The 27,197-nt window shown below is 37.4% G+C and overlaps 3 protein-coding genes and 2 long non-coding RNA genes across 5 annotated transcripts in view; 4 read left to right on the top strand and 1 right to left on the bottom strand.

Moving 5' to 3' along the window:
* LOC127511277 (B-cell receptor CD22-like) overlaps window positions 1-27,197 on the top strand; it is an 83,172-nt gene that overhangs the window by 38,123 nt on the left and 17,852 nt on the right. The window contains exons 4-5 of the mRNA XM_051892081.1: window positions 14,181-14,429; window positions 14,516-14,714. Coding sequence (XP_051748041.1) covers window positions 14,181-14,429; window positions 14,516-14,714 — 448 coding nt within the window. The remainder of the gene's footprint in view (window positions 1-14,180; window positions 14,430-14,515; window positions 14,715-27,197) is intronic.
* On the bottom strand, window positions 5,436-10,318 carry LOC127500335 (tetraspanin-1-like). The gene is made up of 8 exons (XM_051871469.1): window positions 10,230-10,318; window positions 8,930-9,007; window positions 8,378-8,593; window positions 8,195-8,269; window positions 6,906-7,013; window positions 6,639-6,770; window positions 6,234-6,326; window positions 5,436-5,839 (listed from the first exon to the last, which is right to left on the bottom strand). Exons 2-8 carry the CDS (start codon window positions 8,984-8,986, stop codon window positions 5,789-5,791), a joined length of 732 nt encoding a protein of 243 aa, XP_051727429.1. The 5' UTR covers window positions 8,987-9,007; window positions 10,230-10,318; the 3' UTR covers window positions 5,436-5,788.
* On the top strand, window positions 9,002-10,662 carry LOC127500918 (uncharacterized). The gene is made up of 2 exons (XR_007926473.1): window positions 9,002-9,985; window positions 10,190-10,662. It is a non-coding gene; the product is annotated as an uncharacterized LOC127500918 (long non-coding RNA).
* On the top strand, window positions 14,777-15,270 carry LOC127500679 (uncharacterized). The gene is made up of 3 exons (XR_007926385.1): window positions 14,777-15,017; window positions 15,102-15,132; window positions 15,240-15,270. It is a non-coding gene; the product is annotated as an uncharacterized LOC127500679 (long non-coding RNA).
* Window positions 17,660-25,146, top strand: LOC127498764 (B-cell receptor CD22-like). Its single transcript, XM_051868505.1, has 11 exons — window positions 17,660-17,704; window positions 21,237-21,303; window positions 21,406-21,753; window positions 21,852-22,100; window positions 22,189-22,446; window positions 22,542-22,790; window positions 22,870-22,942; window positions 23,286-23,331; window positions 23,479-23,559; window positions 23,708-23,767; window positions 23,879-25,146. Exons 2-11 carry the CDS (start codon window positions 21,261-21,263, stop codon window positions 23,897-23,899), a joined length of 1,428 nt encoding a protein of 475 aa, XP_051724465.1. The 5' UTR covers window positions 17,660-17,704; window positions 21,237-21,260; the 3' UTR covers window positions 23,900-25,146.

The raw sequence follows: 27,197 nt of genomic DNA, 5'->3' as shown, positions 1-27,197 counted from the left end.
CCTACTGGATATCAGCTCAAGAACGTGTTCTGGACCAAAACACAAGTTAGAAATACAGAACATCCAGATCTGTTTGAGGACCCTGAATACAGTCAGAGGCTTCAGTATCTGGGAGATAAACAGCAGAACTGCACCATCAGACTGAGTCATGTGACACTGAAGGATTGACGCATGTACTATTTCAGATTCATCACTGATAAACCTGATAGTAAATGGTTTGGTTATCCAGGAGTGACTCTTACTGTCACAGGTGACTTTCATGAGGTTTCTCTCTTCTTCTGTGCATTATGTTGAATAATAATCAGTGTATGACAGCAGCACTAGATATAATGTGTGTGTTGTGTTCAGATCTTCAGGTGGAGTCTCCTGAGAGAGTGACAGAGGGAGATTCAGTCCATCTGACATGTAAAAGCAGCTGCACTCTGACTGACAGAGCAACATTCATCTGGTACAGAAACTCACAGCCATTAACTGAGAGAAGAGACAGAAACAATGAACTCCTGCTGCAGTCAGTCAGAAGTGAGGATGCAGGCAGATATAGCTGTGCTGTACACGGACACAATCACACCTCTCCTGCTGTTCAGCTCAATGTCATATGTGATTACAGATTCATTTATTTATAAAAAAAAATTTAATTTATTTTTGAAACTACACATTTCATTACGGATTATTTTTGTCTTTTAGATCCTCCCAGGAACGTCTCAGTGTTGATAAACGGATCTGGTGAAATAGAGTCAGGAGATTCAGTGACTCTGATCTGCAGCAGTGATTCAAATCCTCCTGCTCTGAACTTCAGCTGGTTTAAGGAGAATGAAAGCTCAGCTGTTGGATCTGGACAGAGTTTCAGTGCACTACAGAGTGGACGCTTCTACTGTCAGGCTCACAATCAACATGGATCTCAGAGATCAGACGCTGTAACTGTGACTGTTAAAGGTAGAGCAGCACATATACTTGCAATACTCTTTCTAAAGTGAAGAAAATGAAACTGTTCAGATGTTTTACTCTTATGCAGGAAGTCTGGTGATATACATATCCATTGGCGTGGTTTGAGGAGTTGCAGTGATCATTGCGATGATGCTGATTTGGTAAGATGTTTGTATGATTGCAAACAATGCAATGTCTTTTTCGCAAATGTCCAGTATAAAAGAAAAATTTGTTGTCAGGCTAAAGACTGACACCTGATCGAAGTACCAAATGTTACTGCACAGTCTGAACAAGCTAAACATATTTTTTTTAACTAAAAATAAGATCACACTCAATGTCTTTGAAGGGGAAGCAGGTGGATGAAAAAGAGAAATGATGCACAGGAGTCTCAGGTGAGAAAAAAATGATTTGGTTTTCAATAGTTCAGGTATGAACTGGTAACTAAAAGATTGAAAGTCTGAATGCAGTGAGAGTAGTTGTTTATAGACATTAGTTATTTATTTTCTTTTGATTATGCTTTTGTCTTCCATGTCAAAGATGAATCATTCCAGACCTCATCATGACAGATGTAAAGCATCTGATGTCGAGTTGACTGAACCTGTCTATGAGAATGTAGAGGTGAGTTTTGCTCATTTACAAATGTCTAAACTCTCCTCACATTTAGCTCTTCAATGTCAGTGTGAGAATATCAAATAACTATTGACTAAATTTATGCTAATTCAAATAACAGAGAACAAGCTTGCATGAGACATTTTCAGATTTAGAGACATTAGTTAAAGGGTCAGGGCTTAGTGATGGGTCAATACTGGTTTACAGCTGATACTCAGAATATGATGATTTATTAATGTTTTGATTCACCTTTCATTTTTCTTTCTTTCTTTCAGTTTGACAGGGAGATGCCGTAGTGTTTGGCACACATGGCGAAACATTTAACAGCATTTGTGTCTCTGTGTTTGGAGCCCTGAAAAGCAGCATTAATTGGTTTAAGTAATCGAATGCATGTGTGTTTTTCCTTTACAATTTGTATCATATAGTTTGTTTACTTAATTTTACATGCTTTTCATCCTTTGGTCTCATGTTTTCGAGGCAGAAAATAAAGATCTGATATTGCAATAATTTACAGTCATCTGTCATTCAATACCTCAGTATAACAGCATAAATAGTAATACATTTCGACAAAAGGACACACATTGTACTGAAGTAAAAGTACTGATAGCCTATAGCAGTGTTTACTTGTTGGTTAGTTCTAATCTGGTTTGTCTCGCTGAATGTCATATTTGCTTGGTCTTTGCACCACCTGCTGGTGACTTTGTTCCAATGCAACATCATTTACTTTCTTTCTAAAATGAAAGCGTATCTGTGTGGCAACCACTCTAAGTCTACAAGATCACAAACGCACATGCGTTGTTTGTGCGTGAAAGTCTGCAGTGAGCGTGTGTGCATCTGTGCGTTAGGTGGTCAGGACCTCGATCCGAAATAGACTGTACATTATCCCACTTATTACAGAAACTTACAGAATAAATGCCCTGTTGGAAAATCCAGATTAAGTTGGTAGCTTTGGAATGTTCTGGAACATGAATCTGGAACAAATACAGATGTTTTACTAATGTTCCCCTATATTTACAATAAGATATAAAGCATATAGAGAATTTGACTATAAATAATTAAATATTGAATTAGTATGAACATAATCTTCATTTACAACAAACAAAAACTGCATTTAAAACTAATACAACCAGATATCTCATTGTATGTTAAATTGTACATAGCCTATTCTGCAATGCTTCAGTATAGACCCTTTTACTGTTTGTACACAATGATGCCGTAGCAACGTATGCGCGCGCATTTTGGCAACGAAACTATGGCGAGAATCAGCAGCGTGTCAAGCTACGCGAGCGGATTAAGCAACACCGACAGAGAAAGTTATTTTAAAAATGGACTTTATCAAATGGTATCTGGCTACCAGATCCGTGTACTATAGTGGAGTGGATAGAAGACGTTAGCAGATGGCCAAATATACAGTGACCAAAATATATATACGTATTTAGTTGAGAAACCGAGCGTGTACACCCGAGAGAAATTACGAGCATATAAATCACTGGATGCTTATGAATACGTTAGAACCACTGGGGAACAACACCACTTCCGTTGCCAAAATGCGCGCGCGACTATTTGATCACGTGGGTTGTAAAAGGGTCTATTTAAGGATATTATTAAATTGTATTGCAGTACTACAGCTCGAGTCTTTTCATTTGCATTTACACACGTTTGACCAGCAGATGTCCTCAGCGTGCGGTGTTCGAAACAGTGAATCATTTTACAAAGCAATTGGTTCAGTTGATTTGAAGATTTAAAAGCTTCGTTTCTCGGCTCACGTCACTGATAAAAGAATTGAGTATCCCAGCTTTACAAGACTTAAACTACATTACCCTTGGTTCCCCCAAGTTTCCTCATCTACTCCATCTTTGGTGCATGTGAGCTTCATTAAGCGGACTAATGCTGCACATACATGAAGAAGGCATTCACCACATGTTTTCCCAGTTCAGTTGAGGCAGATGAGGATGATGATGACTGCCTTGATGATTCAAAACGTTGGAATAGCCCGCCAGTGGATGAGAGACTGAATGTGACTTTTACCTCTAAAAGTCATCATAGACTACAATGCTTTGCATATACACTACAGTCTTGGGCTGTCAGTTCAGCTCTGGTCAAAGCATCGCGGTTCAGTTCTCTGCTCCACACAAGTACTTCCTTTAAGGAATTTGAGAAAGAATTTGGCCAATGTGGACTTCCTGTTTCTGATGTCACACAATGAAATTCAACCTTGCAACAGCTCAAGTCCTAGCTTAGCTGTGACTAACAAATATGGCACAAGGTTTTGAATGTTAGGAGGCACAGAAAGAATATTTTCACTCTAAGAGATGGGCTTAGATTAAAGAACTGGTCAGCATTCTGAAGCCCTTTGCTGATGCCACTGATCTCAGGGAGAGATTCCATGTTTAAAACTTTATAAACTCTAATCACTGGCAACGGCTATGTTAACAGACTGCTGACTGACAATCTTGTGATAATCTGGCACCGTTGCTTTCAAAATCAATCGTGGTCGCACGCGACATACGGGAACCTTTGGGGTTTAGCGTCAATGAAGTCAAGCAGCCAGTCCAAAGGCGCCATTTTTAAATTGAACATGACTGCAAAGAGGGGGATTATGTGTGATTATGGACTTCAGTTTTGGTCTAATCATAACACAATTATGTGGTTTCAAAAGGCTTGGAATATTACCCACCAATCGTGTGCATTACGGTCAAGGAGGAAGAAAATAATACTGTGTTGGAATGGCAAATGGAGGTGAGTAAATTAATGACTGGATTTTCTGAAGTCTTCATGTTAAGTAATTCAAATAGAGAAGGACTCATATAGTGGCTGTGATGTGATACATTCATGGGACAGCCTTAAAGCAACACTCCACTTTTTTTGAAAATAGGCTAATTTTCCAACTCCCTTAGAGTTAAACAGTTGAGTTTTACCGTTTTCGAATCCATTCAGCCGATCTCCGGGTCTGGCGGTACCACTTTTAGCATAGCTTAGCATAGTTCATTGAATCTGATTAGACCGTTAGCATCTCGTTAAAAATGACCAAAGAGTTTCGATATTTTTCCTATTTAAAACTTGACTCTTCTGTAGTTACATCGTGTACTAAGACCGACGGAAAATGAAAAGTTGCGATTTTCTAGGCCGATATGACTAGGAACTATACTCTCATTCCGGCGTAATAATCAAGGAACTTTGCTGTCGTACCATGGGTGCAGCAGGCGCAATGATATTACGCAGCGTCTCTCACAAATGTCTCCATGGTTGCAAGGCACGCTCCCTGTGCAAGCAGGGGGTCACAGACGCTGCGTAATATCATTGCACCTGCTGCACCCATGGTACGACAGCAAAGTTCCTTGATTATTACGCCGGAATGACAGTATAGTTCCTAGCCATATCAGCCTAGAAAATCACAACTTTTCATTTTCTGTCGGTCTTAGTACACGATGTAACTACAGAAGAGTCAAGTTTTAAATAGGAGAAATATTGAAACTCATTGGTCATTTTTGAGCGAGATGCTAACGGTCTAATCAGATTCAATGATCTATGCTAAGCTATGCTAAAAGTGGTACCACCAGACCCAGAGATCGGCTGAATGGATTCGAAAACGGTAAAACTCAACTGTTTAACTCTAGGGGAGTTGGAAAATTAGCCTATTTTCAAAAAAGTGTAGTGTTCCTTTAAATTTGCATTGACTTTTCCACCAGTGTTTTGCTGCCTTTATTTTTTTTAAGCCAAGTTACACAAAGTAAACTTCCAGGGTGTTTCTTTTTAACAAAATATAACCCTGTCATTATATTTTGAGATGTTTACAGCATGCTTCAATATATTGTATAATGTTTTTAGGCTATATGGAAAAGGAAAAACGTCTTTATGTGAGAGTGTGTGCTTCACAGGGAGCAAGAGAGTTGGTACAGAGCTTTAAAAACATCAGTTTATTTTAGTGATCCATGATACATGAAAATATTACAGGATGCAGATTAATTGAATCATATAATGTTGAAAATGTTGCATTGATCTTTAATGAGCTGTAGTATTCAACACGACATCAGCTTTATATATTAAACCTTTGGAGTCAGGGTCATAGTAGTTGAGCACTGCAAAAAATATACTTTTACTTGAGGTAAAAATTAATTTAAAAGAGAACTTAAAATATCAAAGATTTTAGTGCAAAATGTCATTCATACTGCAGCAGATATAGTATTTACATAACATGATAAAATGTTACAGTAAACAGTGATGTAAACGGAAATGTCTTTAGTCAGTCCTCGACTCATTTTCCTACATTCTTATAGAGGATCATGGAAACGACCATCGCTGCAATCTGTGAAGAAACAAATTAGATTGGTTTAACCACAGTTGGGCCAAATTTTGGTTATACAGATGTTTACATAAACCCCAATATCAATATCTCAGGATGGTCTGTGAAACCAAACTGGTGAATTTTATGAAATATGACCCAGACAAAAAAACAAAAACAAAAAAAAAAAAACAAAAAAAAAACATAATGCATTGATTAATCAAGATCATGACCATTGGTATTAATGCACACAGAATTATCTGATTAAAGCTTTGCCAGTTATTCAGACCATCAGTTCTATTGTATCACATACTGAGATTTTGATCATCATGATATTTGTCTTTTGTCATTCGGTGCATATTAGTCTACATAGGGGATTTTGCATGTGCTGAGTTAAAAGTAAGAATGGAATAAATACCTCTAAAGCAGCAATTCCCAGAGCCACACCAGCCAGCAGAACTGCATTATCCTCAATTAGCTTCAGTAATGCCTGGAAGCAGCCTTTGATACCCTACAACAACAACAGCAAAACACACTGATATAACACACATAGCAACACAATACCTGCATTTGCTTAGACAATTATTTTTGCAATAGGTCTGTAAACAGATCTCAGTTCGGCTAAACTGTGTTAATTTCACTTTTCAAAAGTTATTTTAAACAATATGTGCACATCATATGCATATTTATTCACATGTATATTTAATTTGGTCTAGGACAGTCGTATCTTTTACCGTACCACAGCTTACATTCATTTATTTCATCAATCTCATCAATTTCACCTTTGGTAGTAAGTTTCAGCACAAAGCGTTCAGTAACATACCGCTTGTAGTGCTGCAGTTTCACTACAGCGTCCTGAACTGCTGTTGCAACACGTGTCGGGATATAATGAGGTTGTATTTACGAACCGAGAGTCCGTGAAGTCAGTGTAGTTGTTATATCCACAGCATTTCAGCTAAAACAACAAAAAAACAAAACATGCGCATGCAGTGGTTTACAAACAAGAGTTTGAATTATTAGGGATTGTAATGTCAGAAAACATAAATGGCTGCTAGAATTATCATTAAACACACGATGGCTGGTGCCGTACCTCCTTCATAGTGGTATTCCAGACTGAAGTGAAACTGTCACCATCTCCATAATTATCCTCAATGCTTTTAGCAACTTTCTGTCCAATGTCATCCAGAAATTTCTGAACCTGCAATGCAGTTAAAATCGCCTTCAGTCTCTGATTTTACAGCCATTTTCTGTAATACTTGTAAAAACAGATTAAATCATAAACAGATCATATAATAAGGTGTATGTGGGTGTTGCATGTATTTTTCACAAATGGACAAATGTACAAATGGAATAATGTACAAATGGAATAAGCCATTGTGGTTCTTAATGTGCTGTATTTTGTATTGAGCTTGGTCATGGAAAATGTATTTATTCAAAATTAATATTAAAACACATCTTTTAAGGCTCAAATTATTATTTTAAACCTCTTCTATATAACATCATTACTCAGTATTTTTGAATTTACTACATAGGCTTTTTGAGTTGCTATGAAATTATTTTGCATTTGTGTTTTTCTGTTAGCTCCCACAGTTATGAAATGTTTTGAAATATGGACATTTCTATAATGACATTTATATAAATTTGTCTAAATATGTTTGAAATTGTTCTTTGTGAGTGCAATTTACATAAAATGATTCTTAAAAATCCTTATCCAATAATAATGATCTTGAAAAAGATTAAATAATCTTGAATATATATATATACAGTCAAACCAAAAATTATTCAGACATTTTTGATATTTTTGATATATTTTTACTAGTGGGTGCAGGACACTATAGTTCATATACTGTATGTAAGTGAGGATAGCAAAATAAAGTAAACTGTGACATATTATACCCAAAAATTCTTCATACAGTGGACTACCAGTAAAATTGATAAAAATTTGGAGCCAAAAATTATTCAGACACTTTGACCTGACCTTTGATCTGACATATTTAAGATTATTTTTTTCTGACACAGTTTAACTCTGAGATCTTGTCATATTTTATTACCTTTAAAAAAAAATAAAAAAAAAAAAAAAAAAAAAAAACTATAGTGAATAAACTGTATTAATGAATGAAATGTTCAAGGCATCTGAATAAATTTTGGTTTGATTGTATATATTGTAAACTAAACAACGTCGTAAACAAAACAAAGATAAAGTTTTACAAGAAAATACAATTTCAGTCTTTCTACTTTTAATTCAATGTGTCACTTCCTGTTCATTTTATAATTATTTGTGAAATTTGCTAGCAATTTTTGAGTGAAAATTATAAATCCTTCACCAGATTTTTTCAGCGTATATGTGCTTTTGTTCTGGTGCGGTGCATCAGCTCTCACCAAAGGCTCAAAGACGATGAGCACTACCGCCGCTGCCACTTCTATGAGGAAGATGATGAGCACGATGACGAAGAACTAGGGAGAAAGTTGAGAAATTACAATGGCATCTGGGACTAAAGTTTGGGAGTTAAACATTCAGAGCAGCTCTAGCTGAACACATTTGATGGGAACAGGCTGACTCACCGAGAGCAGCATGCATTTGCTTTCCTTCACGGCTCCACAGCATCCCAGGAAGCCCATGAGCGTCAGGAACGCGCCCACTCCGATCAACAAGTAGCCGATGTTTGCCAGCTGTGCCAGTTCAGGTGGCGCATCTTCAATGTGATCTAAAAACCCCAGAAGAGAGACTCTGTCCACCGTCACCCAGATGCCCACCGCCAGTATGGCCGCACCTGCCAGCTGCAGTGAGGAAGAGAAGGACGGAGGAAACTGTGTCAACTCGTTAATATGTCGTTTTACAGTTTAATGAGAGCCTACAATAAAGGTGCACGTGGAAACGTGGGCGAATGTGCTTTTATCATTTTCCTTGTTTGATAAGAGTTATTGTAGCTCAGTTTTGGAAAGTCATTCAGTGATGTCAGACCTTTATGAAGAAGTGGTTAATATTTAAGAGCCATAGATTTGAGCTCTGAAGTATTTTTTTTTTAAATAATTAGATTAAAATAGATCTGTTAGTCACTGTCAAAGGAAGTCATAAAAATTGTTTAATGATGAAAACAAATGTCTTTTACTCACAAAGATGACGCCATTGAAGACAAACATCATAACTTTGAGAAAACCCTTACAGCACATTTTGGCAGATTTTCGTTATTCCTAAAAAAAAAAAAAAAAAAAAAAAAAGAGGAAGTTGTTTTAACATTATCACATATCAGATTAACATATCAAGTACAAATGTCTTTAGAGAACCTGTCATGATCACATTTATGAAAATTCAGTACATTTATGAAAATTCATGTAAAAAATTACATTTTTCAATATATTTCAATATATAAGATTTTAAATGGTAATACATTTTACAATATCACTGTTTTTACTGTATTTTTGATCAAATAAATGTAGCTTTGGTGAGACTTTACAAATATCTTGCCAACCTCAAAATTATTATATGTATTTTATAAAGGGGTGGAATGTAACCTGGACAATAATGGGTAATTTCGATGGCCCACTTTAGACATTTTACTAACTATAAGTAACTTTGCAACTACGTGTCAACTAACTCTCATTAGAGTATTAGTAGACTGTCTTTTAATATCCGCTAGCACTTTATTTTGATGCTCCCAACAGACATTTTACTGACTAAAGTAACTTTGCAAGTACATGTCAACTTATTCTACTTATTGACACCTAACCCTAACCTCACAATCTACTAATACTCTAACAGTGTCTAAAGTGGACCATCGAAATAAAGTGTAACTCAATAATGTAACTGACAGTTCTGCTTGAGTGTTCAGATCAGTAGCAATGTGTGTTATCAGCAGCTTCTCTGAGATGACGTCAGAGCTGTAAAGAAGTAAACCATTAAAATAGAATCTATAAAAACAAGACTAAGCACCAGAACACAGAGATAATAGAAACCTGTGTCTGAAGAGCTGCTGGTGATATCTAAACTGAAGATTTATGGACACTTAACGGCTCTACTTCCCAGACGCTGGTACAGTGTAACTACATGAGTAAATAAAACTGTATCTGTTTCTGGGAAATAATGTAGGAGATTCTGAAGAAGTCTGGGTGTTTTGGTTCCTCTAAATGTGGTGAAGCTTACTGGAGGAGGTTCTTTATTAAAGTCACTTGGTTGGTATTCTCTATACGTCAACGGTTTCTGACTCATTGTGTATGTGTGTGTGTGTGTGTGTGTGTTATTTTGAGATTTTACACTAACAACTGTGTAACAAATGTGTTCCTTATCTTGCAAATCTACTATTAACAAACCTATAAATTCACTTCAGAGTTTTAACCTTGAAAACCTCATCACTGTTTGCTCGATGTATGTCTCAGTATCTCCAGTACATGTAAGAACAGATGAAAGCGGTCTTACCTGTCCACAGGTGAATGGTTCTCTCAGGTGTGTGGGACGAATGTGAAGCCGCAAGCAAATCCCGATTCAAGTAAGTACTGGGGGCGGGTCTTAAACACAAATGCACCTTGTGTTTTTCCCAAAAAGACTTCCTTATGGATAATGCTTTTATGGCATGACATAAAGTCACCTGATGATACAGTCATGGAAATTTTAATTTTATATACTTACATATTGGAATGGACCTTTGTACCATCTGAAATGCAAGAAAACTCTGGTAGGCCACAAGCAGCAAAATTAAATTACATGGAGAGATCTTTATAATTTTTTATCAGCACCATCTGTTTACTTTCACATATGATATTGTGCTTATAAGATAAAGGTCAATTAGTCTTTACTAGGACTGAAAAAAAAAAAAAAAAAAAATTGTCTATAGTCTGCCTGATCTATCTATCTATCTATCTATCTATCTATCTATCTATCTATCTATCTATCTATCTATCTATATGTGTGTCTGTCTGTCTTTTTTTTTTTTTTTTTTTTTTGCCACAAACCAAAGGACTCACTCAGGAAGAGGAAGTTAAATCATGTTGGTTTACCATGATGAGGTTCAGAGCTCCATGTTGGCCCTGATCTCATTATTTGTCATTTGGTCACTACATTAAGGAGCACGGTAAGACAGACTTTAATATTTCTCTCTCTCATTACTTCTTTATTAGTTTTGATGATTTTGCAGAGACAAAAGTGTTTAGAACGAAAAGAACAGTTGATACAATTATTAGTAGTAAAACAATTATAGTGAAATTATAATAAAAACAACAAAAAAGTACTTAGATATAACAAACTAATGGAAAATGCAGTACAATTTAGGGGGAAAGGGAGGAGAAAGGGAAAAAAGACAAACTGCAGTTCTAGCTGTGGTCAAAAATATGGTCATATCTGAGGCCTATGAGAGGCATCTAAAAAGCTGTATAAATAATCACTGTTCACTTCTTGATGCATGGCATACTGGATTATAGTTACTTCACTAATAGATTATGAAAATTTTAAACATGATAATTCATATTTTTAAGATGGATTTACATATGATTAAAGGTCAGGGTCAGATTAAGACAACAAAATCCATGCATCAATGAAATTTGAATTATTTCTTTTTTTTTTTTTTTTTTTTTAAAGAAAGAAAGAAACAGGTTTAAATGATAATGTCTGAAGTTTACAGTTTTTCTCAATCGCTTTGGCACATTTTTCGAGACAGTCTTAACATTCTCTGAACTGTAAGCTCAGCTGTCACAACTGTTGGCTGGAACATCAGAACTCTATTGCATGTCTGCAAAATGTAGTTACTCACCCAAAACAACATGCTTCAAAACCTAGTTATTGTGTCAGTAAGTTGACAAATGCCACCAAAATAAAAAGCGTGAGCCACACTGGTCAAAATCTTTAGATGTTTTTTCACCATGGAAATATTTCAGTTCCGTCTAGCTGAATGCTCTTGTGTATTGTGATGGAAATTTTGAACTAATTAATAATGAACTAACATTTATTTTCTTCTACAGGCCTAATAAGCTAACTTTGAAATAGAGAAATAGTCACTAGGACTGAGTGTTGTAACAAGTGGAACAATTCTGCTGTGCTGGCTAGACAGCATCCTTCTAAGGATAAAAAATAGTCTTTGAAAAATTGTTTTAACCTATTGAGTAATCTGAACTATTAACCCGGTGATATTTTTTGATGATCTTATGATTCAGTTGTTCTAATCTAAATTTATTCCGCCAGTAAGCGGGACAGAGGAACTGTTTTTCTTAAATCTGAACCAAACATATTAAGACTGATGATAATGAGTAATAGATCATGCCATACTGACTGTGAAATGTACCTGAAATCCTATAAAACCTGCTGTATTCCTTTGTTTGGAGAGAGATTCTCTGGAATTGATGGGAACTCTCCCGGCCGTGATTAAAGCTTTGAAGGACAAAAACTGGAGTCTCTGGTTATTGCTGCAGCAAGTCAGGTTAGGGAACACTAGGTTTTTGAGGGTCAAGACGTTGAGCGAGATATTATTGAGTGTCGATTTGGAGACGCTCCAAAAGATCATATATTATTGAGTGTCGATTTGGAGACGCTCCGAAAGATTATATATTATTGAGTGTCGATTTGGAGATGCTCCAAGTACTATTGAGTGTCGACTGGAGACGCTCCGAAAGATCAGGAAATTTATTGAGTGTCGACTGGAGACGCTCGGGTGTCGATTAGGAGATGCCCCAGGAATAGGTAACTTAAGTCAGGTGCGTCTTGGAAAATCTACCACAGTATCTCAACGAGCTTTTTAGATACAGATTTCAACAGTAGGTAAATATTTACTGGGAAAAGTCAGTACTGTAGTACACACACACACACACACACACACAAAGAAAGAACATTTTTATTTCTGTACATTTCTTTTTGTAGAAATATGTGACATGTAAACTGAATATTCTTTTACATGTCACATATTTTCTCCCAGTACCACATTGAAAGATATATCATACAGCAGTTGTAGTATCAGTTGCTAATTTATTGTTTTCTCTGAACACCACCACACATTCTTACATATCTTCATATTGCTCTTACAAGCAACTTTGGATTTACATGTAACGCATTTATACAAAAATTAATGTACTGTATAGCTGCTGCTGTTTAGGGTTGTGACGTTCCTCCATGTTCAAAAATAGTAGTGATTGTGTTGGCCAACTCCATACACATGCTTCTAAACTCAGTTGGTTGATTGGTAAAATGTGATTTTTATTTCATTACAATAGCAGGCCATTTGCTAATTAAACATTTCATGTCAGATATGGAATATACATGCATGTTTGACAGATTTTGATAACTGAATAGATAATTTTGTGTGTGGCGGCTCACACGATGAAATGATGTTTAGAAGTTGTGAAGAACTCATCAGTTTTGATCAACAAGCCTCATGCATTCAGTGACTGTGCCAATTATAGACAGTTGTACTTACAGTTTTGCACACATCCGCCAAAGCACATGTGATTTTCTTAAATTAATAAGAAATTTAAATCTGGTGTTAACAAGAGTCTAACTGTTTTGAGAGAAAAAAAAAAATTCTCATTTGAGAACTGAGCCAAAGCGATTGAGGAAAAACTGTAATAGATACAGGTGGGCGTCCAACTCGGCGAGATTTGCTGATCTCACAGGGGATTTCTATCCACTGTAGGAGACCGCTCAAATTATGGTTAATTACAAAATACCAAAAATATAATTTTGAAAATCGTCTGCATGTTTGGTTGTAGGTTTTGCAATGCTGATGTCAGTCAGAATGACTCCTCTTATTCTGATCTTTCTGCTCATGATTCACGGTGAGTCACTGCAACTGTTCACAGAATTGTTTTGCACTCATTGATGTATTGCATGTTGCATATTTCAAGGATTTATTAAGGATAAAATACCTATCAAATTATATAACACATTTTGATGATATATTGTGCTCATGATGAATTCTGTGTTTCAGGAGGTTTCAGTGATGATGATGATGATGATGATGATGATTGGCGTGTGAGTTATAGTCCTTCACACATCTGTGCACTAAAGGACTCATCAGTGATAATGAACTGCATTTATAAATACCCTCCTAAATATAAAATCAAGAAAGTGTTCTGGACCAAAACACTGGCAAAAGATAATGGAGAGCATCCAGATCTGTCTGAGGACCCTGAATACAGTCAGAGGCTTCAGTATCTGGGAGATAAACAGAAGAACTGCGCCATCAGACTGAGTCATGTGACACTGAAGGATTCACACATGTACTATTTCAGATTCACAACTGATAATGGTAAATGGATTGGTAAACCAGGAGTGACTCTTACTGTCACAGGTGACTTTCATGAGGTTTCTCTCTTCTTCTGTGCATTATGTTGAATAATAATCAGTGTATGACAGCAGCACTAGATATAATGTGTGTGTTGTGTTCAGATCTTCAGGTGGAGTCTCCTGAGAGAGTGACAGAGGGAGATTCAGTCCGTCTGACATGTAAAAGCAGCTGCACTCTGACTGACAGAGCAACATTCATCTGGTACAGAAACTCACAGCCATTAACTGAGAGAAGAGACAGAAACAATGAACTCCTGCTGCAGTCAGTCAGAAGAGAGGATGCAGGCAGATATAGCTGTGCTGTACACGGACACAATCACATCTCTCCTGCTGTTGAGCTCAATGTCACATGTGAGTACAGATTAATTTGTTCTTTTAAAAATTGGAGATTGTGCTTGAATGAGATGATTTAAAGTTTTAAATTTTGTCCTTTTCAGATGCACCAAAGAGCGTCTCAGTGTCCATCAGTCCATCTGGTGAAATAGTGTCAGGAGATTCAGTGACTCTGATCTGCAGCAGTGATTCAAACCCTCCTGCAAAAATGAGCTGGTTTAAAGGAAGAATGTTTGTAGGATCTGGAAGAATCTACAGCATCTCAAAGATCAGCTCTGATGACAGTGGAAAATACAAGTGCAAGTCCATCAATGAACATGGAGAGAAATACTCTGCTACTTTGACTTTAAACATCACGTGTGAGTTAATGATGGTTCAGTGACTGTACTAACCATCAAATTAATGGAATAACAATCGCAAAACATGAAGAGTTTCTTTTAGGTTGAGCTCATGTACTTCTATTACTCTTTTTAAATGGAGGTAAACTGATTAGTTTCTCTTTATCTTTCCTCTTCTCCCAGTACAACATTGGAAGATATATCATATAGCAATTGTAGTATCACTTTGTGGAGTTGTAGCTGCTCTCATCATTGTGTTACTAACCTGGTAAGAATCTGAATTTTCTTATTTGTATTTAGTTATGTAGTTAAATATTATGTTGCTAATATAATATGTTGTCTTTTCGAGCAGCTGTATGATCAGGAAGAAACTGCAGTCCAAGGTCAGTCCTTTTCACTACAATATGGGCTCAACTACAAGGTTTGACATTGAACATGAACTGAACTGATTGCAACACTGCTGGATTTCTTTCTGTTTTCTTCCTCTCAGTCCTCCACAAACAATTCTGATAGCATGAGTGTAAACTCTGATCATAAACTGATCTCATATGTGTATGAGAATGTGATGGTAAGTGTACTTCTTTATCGTCGACCCTACCCTAATTCAGAAACTAGTTTTGTTTTCCTCTTTCTCTTGGTTCTCATGTTTTCTTCTATCTCTCTTCCATTAAGGCTGTTCATCCCTGCACCAACGCTCCTAAAATGAACATCCCTCTGTATGAGAATGTTACAGTTTATGAGAATGTTACCGTAAGTGTCCAGCTCTCAATAGAGATTAATCTTGTGCTATTAAATGTCCCACTCTGTCTTTCTTCTCTCGACATCACTCCAGACTATGATATGTGCCTTTTAAACATTTCAAAATGGTTAATCCTTGTAAACTTATAATATATTAATATATTGTTGCTTGACTTGTTTGATTATAATGGCTTACAGTTAATGCTAATTGTTTATTTTGAAGCTATATTTTTATGCCTTTATTCAGAGAGGACAGTAGAGAGCACACAGGAAAGCATTGGGCAGAGAGAGGGGGTCAGGATCGGCAAAGGACCTCGAGACAGGAATCGAACTCGGGTCGCCGTGAACGCATTTGCGCCATATGTCGGCGCGCTAACCACCAGTCTATCGCTGCTGGAATACAAATGTTCTAGTAAATACACTTTTAATATTTAACATTTTGAATTAATTTTTTATTAAAATAAAATTTAATAAATTAGTGGAAGTCAAAGACTTGTGGCCGGCAAATAATGTCGTCATGAAAATATATGGTTACCTTATGCATTGTGACTTGTTTGGTTATAATTGCACACAGTTCATGCTAATAGTTTATTAGTGTTTTGTTGTTGTTTGTGTCACTGTAAACATATTTATGATCAGTGTAGGAATACAAATGTTCTATTAAATACACTTTTAACATTGAACATTTTGAATTCATCTTTCATTCAATAAATTAGTATTCTCAATACTAGTAGTCTTAGCTGACACACCTGTGGATCATTTCAATGCTCACTTTTCACAATCCAATCAACAACTGATGGATAAATCAAGTCCTATTCTGTTTTTTTTTTTTTTTGTTTGTTTGTTTTCTTGTTTTATAAGCCATTTCACTTTGAAATGTGTCACAATATGGAAGTGAAGTTGGTTGCAACTTTCGTTTCAAGGCCGACTTTAGTCACTGGAACTTTAGCTTTTGCTGGTCAAACATAATCATAGTCCCTTTAAAGTTTATTTGCAACACTTTCAGGCAGCTTTTTCACTCCTGCAAAACCACCTCCTTTCTGCTTGAATGATGAAATACACTGAAAAACTGCTGGCCAAAGTTACATTTTAATAACATATTTCAAATCAGCAACAAAATCAGACATGAACTGTCTCATAAATGTTGTTTCTTATGTGCAAATAGCATTAAAAAATGTGTTTATTTTAGGTTTGTCCAGCCAATGCACATGTGCAGTCCTGAACGCACATCTGAGAACTGTTTTTGTGGAAACTGGAGCTTTTAAAAGCAGCTGCAGTGACACGATGACTTTACCAACTGCTCATTTGATCTTTTATTTAGAAGGCAGGACTTCCACTACTAGAGCGGCCATATTGGATATGTAAAAAAAGGCCTCAAGCTGAACTCTGACAGGACTGATTTCCTCTTCCTCCTTGTGTGACGTCCCTCAGTGTCTCTCCATCGCTTATGAGAGTCACGTGATCACACTGTGGTGCTGCTGTCAAATGTTCACGTGTTTGGTTTTCTCACTTTCACTCTAAAAAGGAAACTGTATTTGTGACCTTGTTTATGATGCATTCGAAAACAAGGCTGCAAGATAAAATTATAAAAACTTTCAGACATTTAGGTGAATAAATTCTGCCTCCATCAGCAATGTAATAGAATGATGATTAGTTATGGCTGCAGCATAGGTGGAAATTGCAGGGGCGTCAGGATCCACCCCATCTGAGGGTTGGCTCCCCTAAAAATATAATTAAAAACCACACGGTGTATTGCAAATATATAATGATATATACTTAAAATAATTGTGTAAGTAGTAGAACAATACAAATGCGAACAGGGCAAAAAAAAAAAAAAAAAAAAACGTTTAGACACATTTTCAGTCCCTCCTCCCTTGTCTCACAGTGCTTTGGTCCACCACGCATCTCACGTACACACACAAGTCCAGTGGGAGAGAATAAAGTCCTTCAGTAGTTGTGGATGATGATAACCGCCGTCATGAAAAAAATGATGATAACTGATGTATTTTTCCATAAGTTCACAACAGATTCCTCTAAACCTCTAAAGTTTCTCTCAGTTTAACCTTTATGCCTTTAGTCTAATGTTGTCAACTAAAACTTCTTCTGCTCGATCTGCAAAAATATGTGTTAATCACATGTCATTCAGTGTGAAAACGGCAAAACTGTCTCCACCCTTGTCATTTGTAGTGCTGTCAGTCACGAGTGTTGGTGAAACGGGTAAGAGCTTGATTTTATAACAATTCTGTCCAATTTTTTTAATGTGTGGGGGATTTAGGGGAGATTGGTTGGGGCTAGCTGTCACAGGGCTGTGTCTCAGTAACTAAATGGCTTAAAATCAAAAGTCCAATAGCACAAAAATGTGTTTTCTCTAGCAGTATTTTGTATGTTATTGACAAACACCTTGATAAAAAATTTTACACAACAGATAACTATGTAATGAAGGGTGATTATAGACTTATATCCAAGACTTACATATTAAATTATGTCTCTATACAGTGCATGTAACCTGCCATGAGAAATATTCACCAGAGTAAAAGTGTGACAGCTAGCCCAAGAGTATGTGCTATTAACATTAGCAATGCGCTGATAAAAGTCAACCAAGGTGCTTCATAACAGTTTGTCAGTACGAAATTAAAAGCCATCGTTCTGGCAGAGGGGAAAAACGTTGGACAGTTCCGAACTTATGCAGTGCAAAAATGACTGTTGCTTTCATTTTCTTTGATAAATAAAGTATTTTAATGATTTCTGTGTGTATTAAGCAAAGAACTAGAGCTTATTTCTCTTTTGGTTTGTTCTGATCAATCTCGAAATGGATGGTGCCAAATTTTCACTGACAAGAAAGAGGAAGTTCAGGGTGCAGTGCAGCATGATCAACATTCCAATCAACCAATCAGATTTAAGGGACAGTTTACAGTTTATGTCAAATTTAGACTTACAACCAGGGTTAAGTGCTTCTACATCAGTATAATTCATCTATCATTTCCCTCTTATTTTATGGATTATTTATGGGTAGGGTTAAGTTTAAGGGTAGAGATATGGTTAGCACAACATTTTCAGACAGGAATGTTGACCCAGGAACGCATCTAACTCAGCAAAATCAGAATATGCAATAAGGGCACCGATGCTACATTAGGTGAACCACATTCTAGTACATGTGAAGCTATAGTGAAGATACAGTGGGTGTTTTTTTTTTTTTTTTTTTTTTTTTTGTAGTTGAGCTAGTGTTCCCTTTCGAAAGGAAACTCACACAGCATCCTGAGACACTAAGGGGGAATGTCTCCGCGTGACTGGTATCTGAAGCAACTGTAAAATCACAGCAATCCTATTGGCCGGCGACAGTCTATGACGTCATACTAGTGCGACCAGGAAGTATATAAGGGGCGCCTAGAGAACATACCCTGCAAACAAGCCTGCACTGGCCCTTTACGAGCCCACTTAGGGCTGCCAGCACAGGGCCCCTGAGAATTTGCTCATTGGCAAAACATTGGCCCCTTAGCGCTGGCCCTGCACGGGCAGCCTTCACTTACAGTAGCCTCCAGGAAGCCTTAGCGCTGTTTTATTGAAAATAATAAAGTTTGAAGTCACTGTTATGGAGGTAGATTCACAGGCTGATTCTTGGTGTCTAAAAGAAAGACTTTTTTTTTTTTTTTTTTTATCAGAACAACTTTTATGAAATCCTTTGGATTATATTGAAAAAGCTGATCTTCTGCTGTAGAATCACAGTGCTGCTGTAATCAATAATGTAAATTAACTCAGAGATTGGGCTCTAAATGAGTTCAGTGATTCAGGTCAAAAACTGATTATGTGAAAACATAACCAACACCACCTGATCATCTTTTCTCTTTGCTTGTCTGGCTGTTATAACTTAGTTACAACAGCCCAAACAAACTCTAATATTAAAAAAAATCAAGGGTCAAGAGCGCAACTAAAGCAAACACTCATCTCTATGATGGTGGTTTAAAAATTGTGATTTTCTCCTTTGGTGTTTCTGCTTGTTATCATCAGGTGTCTTCAATAATGGTCAATCATCACTCAATTTATCACTTAATTATCTCATTAACTTTAACACTGCTTCAGTGGGTGAAATAAAAAATATGGCAGGACTTTTACTTTCTGACCCCTGGACTTTACACCTCTGGATCTGTACTCCCATTGTTTAAGGTAGAGGTCTTAAATCTTGCTCCTGGGGACCCACTGTCCTGCAAAATTTATTTCCAACCTGCTTCAGCACACTTGCCTGTGATTTTCAAGTGATCCTGAAGAGCTTAGATGGTTCAGGTGTGTTTGATTAGGGTTGGAGCTAAACTCTGCAGGACAGTGGGTCCCCAGGAGCAGGGTTAAAGACCTCTGGTTTTAAGGGGTAGAAAGTGATATATTGAGTACATCGCTTGTGTGGCAATGTGAATGAGTATTCCAAGCCTGCATACCCCCGTTGGCTATTTTAGACTGGCAATCCTCCGGGTTGAGCTACATTCCTAGCACTTCTAGCTAGTTTGAGTGTCCTGGCTTCCCAGAGTACACAGATTGAGTTCTAACCCCATTCTAGTTGATACTCTACTCAGGTAAGGATCGTCCTATAGAAAGCCTCACTCCCTGAGTTTGGTCTGAAAGGTTGGGAGATTCTTGTGAACCCCCTTGGTAGATCAGCTCCTAAAAGAGCTGGAGGTGCTCCTCTCATTTGGGAGCCTATGTAGAGTACCCAGCCTTCATAGTACTTTAAAAAGAAGCGCTCTGTAGGTCCAGGGTCAAACAGAGTAACTCTCTTTGTTTGTAAGTGTTGGAAAGCGCTATGCTGAGTCCTGCTCCCCAGAATGTCTCTTTGTCCGGTGTGAGCTGGTTACTGCCTCTTCTGCAGTTCCTCTCATCTGGTTACCTCTCATGAGGCAATTATGGTAAGAGGCTCTGTTTAGGTAACAGACAGGTTGTTGGTTAGACTAGGTCACAAGTCAGACCAGGTTAGTCTCCCTGGTGGTTCTGGGGGTTGACAAAATGTCCTCCTAAAAGTGACTTTTGGCCCCTGGCCGTATTCCCTTAAAGGAACCCCTTCCCAGTGAAGATGCTGGTTCCAAGCTCTTGAGCAGCCTTTTGACAAGTTCTTCCAGTACTATATGAAGGCACTTTCTCATTGAGCATGTAACTCGGGCAGTGGCCATAGGGAATATTGTCACTAACAGCCTAGTGTGTGACCAGAAGGGGGAGTGATTCTGGCATTTCAGTTGAAACTGCTATTATTGTGCTTAGTCACAGCCATTTTTCAGCACTCACTCCCTTCAGCATGGCAGCATGGGTATTTTGTTCCCCATAGTGTCTCAGGACAGTGCGAGTTCCCTTTCGAAAGGGAACGTCACGGGTTACAACTGTAACCCTGGTTCCCTGAGAACAGGGAATGAGACACTGTGTCTCGAGGCCATGCCTCCGGGCTGCCTGTTCAGTCTCTCCAGACAAAAAAAGTGGATGACATGTTCTCTAGGCACCCCTTATAGACTTCCTGGTCGCACTAGTATGACATCATAGACTGTCGCCAGCTAATAGGATTGCCGTGATTTTACAGTTGATTCAGATACCAGTCACGTGGAGGCGTTCCCCATAGTGTCTCAGGACGCAGTGTCTCATTCCATGTTCTCAGGGAACCAGGGATACAGTCGTAACCCGAGATGTTTTCATCTGTATGTCCAAGAATAGTGACACATATGGTATTATGTGTCATTATTTTAAAGTTCAAAAATATGCCACTGTATATTTGTTGTAGGTGCTGATAACAACGTCAGTCAGAATGGCTCCTCCTCTTCATCTGATCTTTCTGCTCATGATTCACAGTTAGTCAATGCAACACTTCAGAAACATTCAAGATAAATTGGATACTGCATTTTTATGCACATGCTGCTGCTAATTTGTTCAGGATGAATTCTGTGTTTCAGGGGTTTCTAGTGCTGATTGGGGTGTGAGTTACAGTCCTTCACACATCTGTGCACTAAAGGACTCATCAGTGATAATGAGCTGCACTTATACATACCCTGCTGGATATCAGATCAAGAAAGTCTTCTGGACAAAAGGCACTGTAAAAAAGGGTGTTGAGTCTCCAGATCTGTCTGAGGACCCTGAATACAGTCAGAGGCTTCAGTATCTGGGAGATAAACAGCAGAACTGCACTATGAGACTGAGTCATGTGACACTGAAGGATTCACACAAGTACTATTTCAGATTCATCACCAATATAACAGAAGGAAAATGGTTTGGTAAACCAGGAGTGACTCTTGCTGTCACAGGTGACTTTCATGAGGTTTCTCTCTTCTTCTGTACATTATGTTGAATAATAATCAGTGTATGACAGCAGCACTAGATATAATGTGTGTGTTGTGTTCAGATCTTCAGGTGGAGTCTCCTGAGAGAGTGACAGAGGGAGATTCAGTCCGTCTGACATGTAAAAGCAGCTGCACTCTGACTGACAGAGCAACATTCATCTGGTACAGAAACTCACAGCCATTAACTGAGAGAAGAGACAGAAACAATGAACTCCTGCTGCAGTCAGTCAGAAGAGAGGATGCAGGCAGATATAGCTGTGCTGTACAAGGACACAATCACACCTCTCCTGCTGTTCAGCTCAATATCGTGTGTGAGTACAGATTCATTTGTTCTTTTTTAAAAACTGGACATTGGGTTTGAATGAGATGATTTAAGGATTTAATTTTTGTCCCTTTTAGATGCACCAAACAGCATCTCAGTGTCCATCAGTCCATCTGGTGAAATGGTGTCAGGAGATTCAGTGACTCTGATCTGCAGCAATGATTCAAACCCTGCTGCTCTGAACTTCAGCTGGTTTAAACGAGGAACATTTGTAGGATCTGGAAGAATCTACAACATCTCAAAGATCAGCTCTGATGACAGTGGAGAATACAAGTGCAGATCCAGAAATGAACATAATGAGTCATACTCTGATACTGTGATGTTAAACGTCATGTGTGAGTTAATGATGGTTCAGTAACTGTGGTAACCATCAAATTAATGGTTTAACAATTGCAAAACACTAATATACACTTTCTTTCATCTATTTTAGACCGACCGAGGAACATCTCTGTGCTCATCATTCAGTCTGGTCAGATTTGGGCAGGAGATTCAGTGACTCTGATCTGCAGCAGTGATTCAAACCCTCCTGCTCTGAACTTCAGCTGGTTTAAGGAGAATAAAAGCTCAGCTGTTGGATCTGGACAGAGTTTCAGTGCACTACAGAGTGGACGCTTCTACTGTCAGGCTTACAATCAACATGGATCTCAGAGATCAGACGCTGTAACTGTGACTGTTAAAGGTAGAGCAGCTCATACACTTACATTACTCTTTCTAAATTGAAGAAAATGAATCTGTTCAGATGTTTTACACTTTTGTAGGACATCTGGTGATATTATACATATCCATTGGAGTGGTTTGTGGAGCTGCAGTGATCATCATGATGCTGATTTGGTAAGATATGTGTCTGTGGTACTATGTAGTGTGTGTGAATGAGTGACTGAGTCTGAAGGTTGTGAATTCAGTGAGACGTCATGATGAACGTGAGCCAAGGCAAAATTTCCAATTTTCCATCCTCTCTTTCCACACTGACAGCTACTCAGTTAGTTATTGAATGAGGAAGTCTGAAGCTCACATCTTTACTGCAGTAAATCCTGAAGATACACCAGATTTCATCACATTCAAAATGGCAGTGTCACGTCCTAGAGAAACCTCATTGGTTCAAAATCATAATTGTGTATTAAACATCATATAAATTCTGATTGGTTGTAATTGTGTCAAATCATTGTCTTTAAAGGGGAATCAGGTGGATGAAAGAGAGAAATAACACACAGGAGTCTCAGGTGAGAACAATTTATTTGGTTATCAGTAGTTTACTGATCAGGTACATTAATTTGTAACTAAAAGTTAAACTTTAAATGTAGTTGTGACTTTATCTAGTGAGTTGTTTATATATTCAGTTTTTTTTTTTTTTTCTTTTAATGGCACAGATGGTTCATTCCAGACCTCATCATGACAGACACAAATCTTGTGATGTTGAATTGAATGAACCTGTGTATGAGAATGTTACGGTAAATGTTCAGAGGATTTCCTACATCTTTACTCAAACAGAATTAAACGCTCCTCAATGTCAGTGTGAAAATATCAAATATCTTTTGATTAAGTATATGGAAAATTAAATAACACAGTAATGTTTTTACTGTCTCTTCATTCATAAAGGCTGCTCAACTTGATGATTGTAAATCCGAACTGAACTCGTCTGTGTATGAAAATCTTCCAGTAAGTAAGAATACCTAAAAGACCTATTATTCTTTCCTCATGAGGTATGTTCTTGATGCTTTTATTTAAATATCATTATTAATGTTTTCACTTTCTTTCTATCTTAATCAGCATTACAACAAGAGGCTGTAATGTTTTAAACACACAGTAAATATTACAGCCTTTATGCATCTCTTTGTGGGCGGAGCCCTGAATGATTGACAGGAGTGCCATGATGACATGTGATTGAAGTAATTTGGGGATCATTTTATAGATGGATGGGCAACAATGGAAGCAAAAGGTTAATGAATTGATGTAAAAGTGTGTAATCACTGAAGTGTGTTTTTCTTTATGCTTTGTATCACGTATGAAGCTTACTTCATTTACATTATTAATGTTTTTAACCTTAAAGGTGCAATAGGTAATTTTATACAGAAACATTTTTTTGTAAAACTGGTTGAAAGTCTCCTCATATCCTGATAGCAATCACTATGTTAAATGGTCTAAATGTATTTTTATAAGTATATATCATCTGTGGAAGGTGTAGGACCATAAAATGTTCGTTCAATCATTATATTCGGTCTGAATGAAATGATACAATGTCAGTGCAATTTTGCACTGTACATTGACTTTGTTTGTTCGAAGTTTAGTTAACAAAAAAAAAAGAGTTTATGTAGGAAGACATCAGTCACAGAGCACGACAAACAAACAGCAGCCACCTTTTTTGCAGTTCCTACCAAATAAAAAAATCAGCTTATGCTGCGTTCACACCATAACTACTCTAACTAAGAGGTGGCAACCCGTGACGTTCTAACTGGTGCAGTTCACGTCCTCAGACTCGGATTTATGCGGTTCTATGTCAACAGTATCAGCACTGAAATGAATCTGCAGCAGTCAGGTACAAGCTCTCTAAGTTGTTTATGTATGTTCATTTTTATTGTAATGTTATGTGCTTTGAGACATGAGGTAGTTTAACGCCACCTCTTGTGACGCTTTGCCGAGTGTTTTTTTTTTGTGTGTTTTGGAGGAGGCGCACCTTTAAGTATCAGTATTGTTCATGTTTCCAATGAAAAGCAGGAAAATAATGATCTCGTTGTACAATTCACACTTTTCTGTCATTCAATAATATATATGATATTAAAGAGCATTACATTTAGAGACTGCAAGAGAAAACCAATTATCTAGTCAGATTATTAATATAATGATTATAATACTACACAAAATTACACTCACAATCTTGCTGTGGTTCGGAACAACAACATTTCAATAAAGAAGTCTACTTACTAATAAAGAAGCAACTTGCGTTTCAACCTGCCTGTCATCGTGTCTCATCCCTGCCTACTGTTTGGACTGTGTTCTCCTCCTCATCTTGTCTTGTAAAATAAACCTGTTACACTCAACCTGCATTTGAGTCCTCCCTCATAGATTCTGTGACAATTTCACTCTGAAATGCATCACATACGGAAATGAAGGCAGTCACAACTTCCATTTCAATGCCGACTTTAGTCACTGGAGCTTCAGCTTTTGCTGGTCAAACATAATCAAAGTCCCTTTCAAGGAAAGTCAGTTTATTTGCAACACTTTCAGGCAGCTTTTTCACTCATGCAAGACCAACTCCTTTCTGCCTGGATGGTGAAATATATTGAAAAACTGCTGGCCAAAGTCACATTTTAATAACATATTTCAAATCAGCAGTAAAATCTGAAATGAATTGTTCCATAAATGTTGTTTCTGATGCTTAAAGCTGCAATATGTAAATTTTTTGCTTGCTGAATTCACAACTTTCTGACTCAGTCATTAATTCACACACACTATATACCCAGCTAACAGAATTTTGTTATAAGAACATTCTCTAAATATTCAGTGTTGGTTCTGGGAACGTAAAAAACGTCCAGTTTTCCTGACGTTAGAGGAACTTTTTTATAAGGTATAATGTTCCTCAAACGTTCTTTCAACTTAATTTTGATTTAAAATTCAACATTCTAGGAACGTTGATTTGCAACATTCCAAGAACATAAAAATGTCTAGTTTCCTTAAAGTTAGTAGAACATTATTTAAAGGTTATGATGTTCCTGAAACATTCTTTCAATCATTCAAACACCTGCTGTGAACAAGCACTGAAAGAAAGGGAAATAAGAACACAAACTACAACTTTCTTCAGCCACAGCCTTAGATGAACTGAACATAAAAGTCATTAAATCTCTCAAGATCTGATTTAACAACTCCACAAACAGCATTACCAGCTTCACTTATTACTAACCAGACTGACTTTTTTCTGTCACACGTCTACAGAAGTTCTTATTGAGAATTAACAGAGGTTTAGATGTTGATGTCTTAATGAAAATGTTTCATTCACCATCATGGAGATCAGTGTTTGCTTTAGTTGACCTCTTGACCCTTGACATTTGTTGAATTGTTTCTTTATCAGCAATTGCAGGTGTTTTCAGAAAACATTTCTGCATTGATAAAGCAGTTCAATATGTCTGTTTTAATAACGTTTTAATGATGTAGCGATGTAATCCCAAGTCACCCTTGTGGGCGCAGGCTCATAAATTGCGGCCTGTCGCGCTACCTGCAGTGGGCTCAGGGTGTTGATCCTCGCCATCTGGATGGTTCTGGCTGGGCACTGGATGGGGAGTGCTGATCCGCAGGAGGCCAGCACCCACTCCACCCCTCTCCGGACAGCTGTGCACGTGTGGCGGCATTGAGTCCGACATACAGGAATGTGCACAGGCAGTAGTCTGGGAAGTTGGTCTGATGGGCAAATCCAGAAACCCCTCTAAATGATTCTCGAGGGAGCTTTCTCCCTGTTGAAGGCACATGAGTTTGACTGGTGGAAAGTCTATGGTGCAAGCAGGGGTGAAAACGGAACAAAAAACACTGAATATGAAAAAAATAAAAGAAAATAAACTGAAAAAAAAAAAAAAAGGAAAATAAACTGAAAGTCCATGACAACTAAGACAAACTTGAATGTGACTGTGACAAAAATAGAATTTAAAAAGAGGAAGGGAAAAAATTGCAAAAACAGCAGAAGAAAGTTTTTAGCTTGCATTTGCAGTCTGATTGCTGTGTCTGAAACTACAACACGGTAAGAGTTACATTTGTTCAGTAATGAATATTGTATATCTAATGAATCTCCATTCACAGAAGAAACTTGAAGCGAGAAACATTTTCTTTCATAATAACCTCTGAACATCCAGAGCTCATGTGTTTCAACCGTGAAAAACTACTAACAGTAAAATCATTTTTACAGTGTTTATAATATAGTAAACTGATGTTATAGTTTTTTATGGAACTATAGATGACGTGTTGTTGTGTAAACGATTTAGTTTCCTGCAGTGATGTCATTAATAACAGCTCCTCCTCTTCTTCTGCTGTTTCTGCTCTCCTGTAAGTGCAATGGGACTTATGATAACACAATATTTGAAACAAAGATTTTGACTAATCAGCA

The sequence above is a fragment of the Ctenopharyngodon idella genome, chromosome 1 (genome assembly GCF_019924925.1).
Source record: "Ctenopharyngodon idella isolate HZGC_01 chromosome 1, HZGC01, whole genome shotgun sequence".
In the NCBI taxonomy this organism is placed as follows: domain Eukaryota; kingdom Metazoa; phylum Chordata; class Actinopteri; order Cypriniformes; family Xenocyprididae; genus Ctenopharyngodon; species Ctenopharyngodon idella.
Note: the sequence above shows the minus strand (reverse complement) of the source record. Positions and strands in the feature narration are given on the sequence as shown.

Coding starts and splice junctions, on each gene's coding strand:
- LOC127498764 (XM_051868505.1), top strand. CDS start 21,261: ATGGCTCCTCCTCTTCATCTGATCTTTCTGCTCATGATTCACA. Junction 22,101..22,188: donor TGTTCAGCTCAATATCGTGT/GTGAGTACAGAT, acceptor TGTCCCTTTTAG/ATGCACCAAACAGCATCTCA. Junction 23,768..23,878: donor CTGTGTATGAAAATCTTCCA/GTAAGTAAGAAT, acceptor TATCTTAATCAG/CATTACAACAAGAGGCTGTA.
- LOC127500335 (XM_051871469.1), bottom strand. CDS start 8,986: ATGTGCTGTAAGGGTTTTCTCAAAGTTATGATGTTTGTCTTCAATGGC. Junction 8,594..8,929: donor TCTTCAATGGCGTCATCTTT/GTGAGTAAAAGA, acceptor TCCTCACTGCAG/CTGGCAGGTGCGGCCATACT. Junction 5,840..6,233: donor TGGGAATTGCTGCTTTAGAG/GTATTTATTCCA, acceptor GTTTCTTCACAG/ATTGCAGCGATGGTCGTTTC.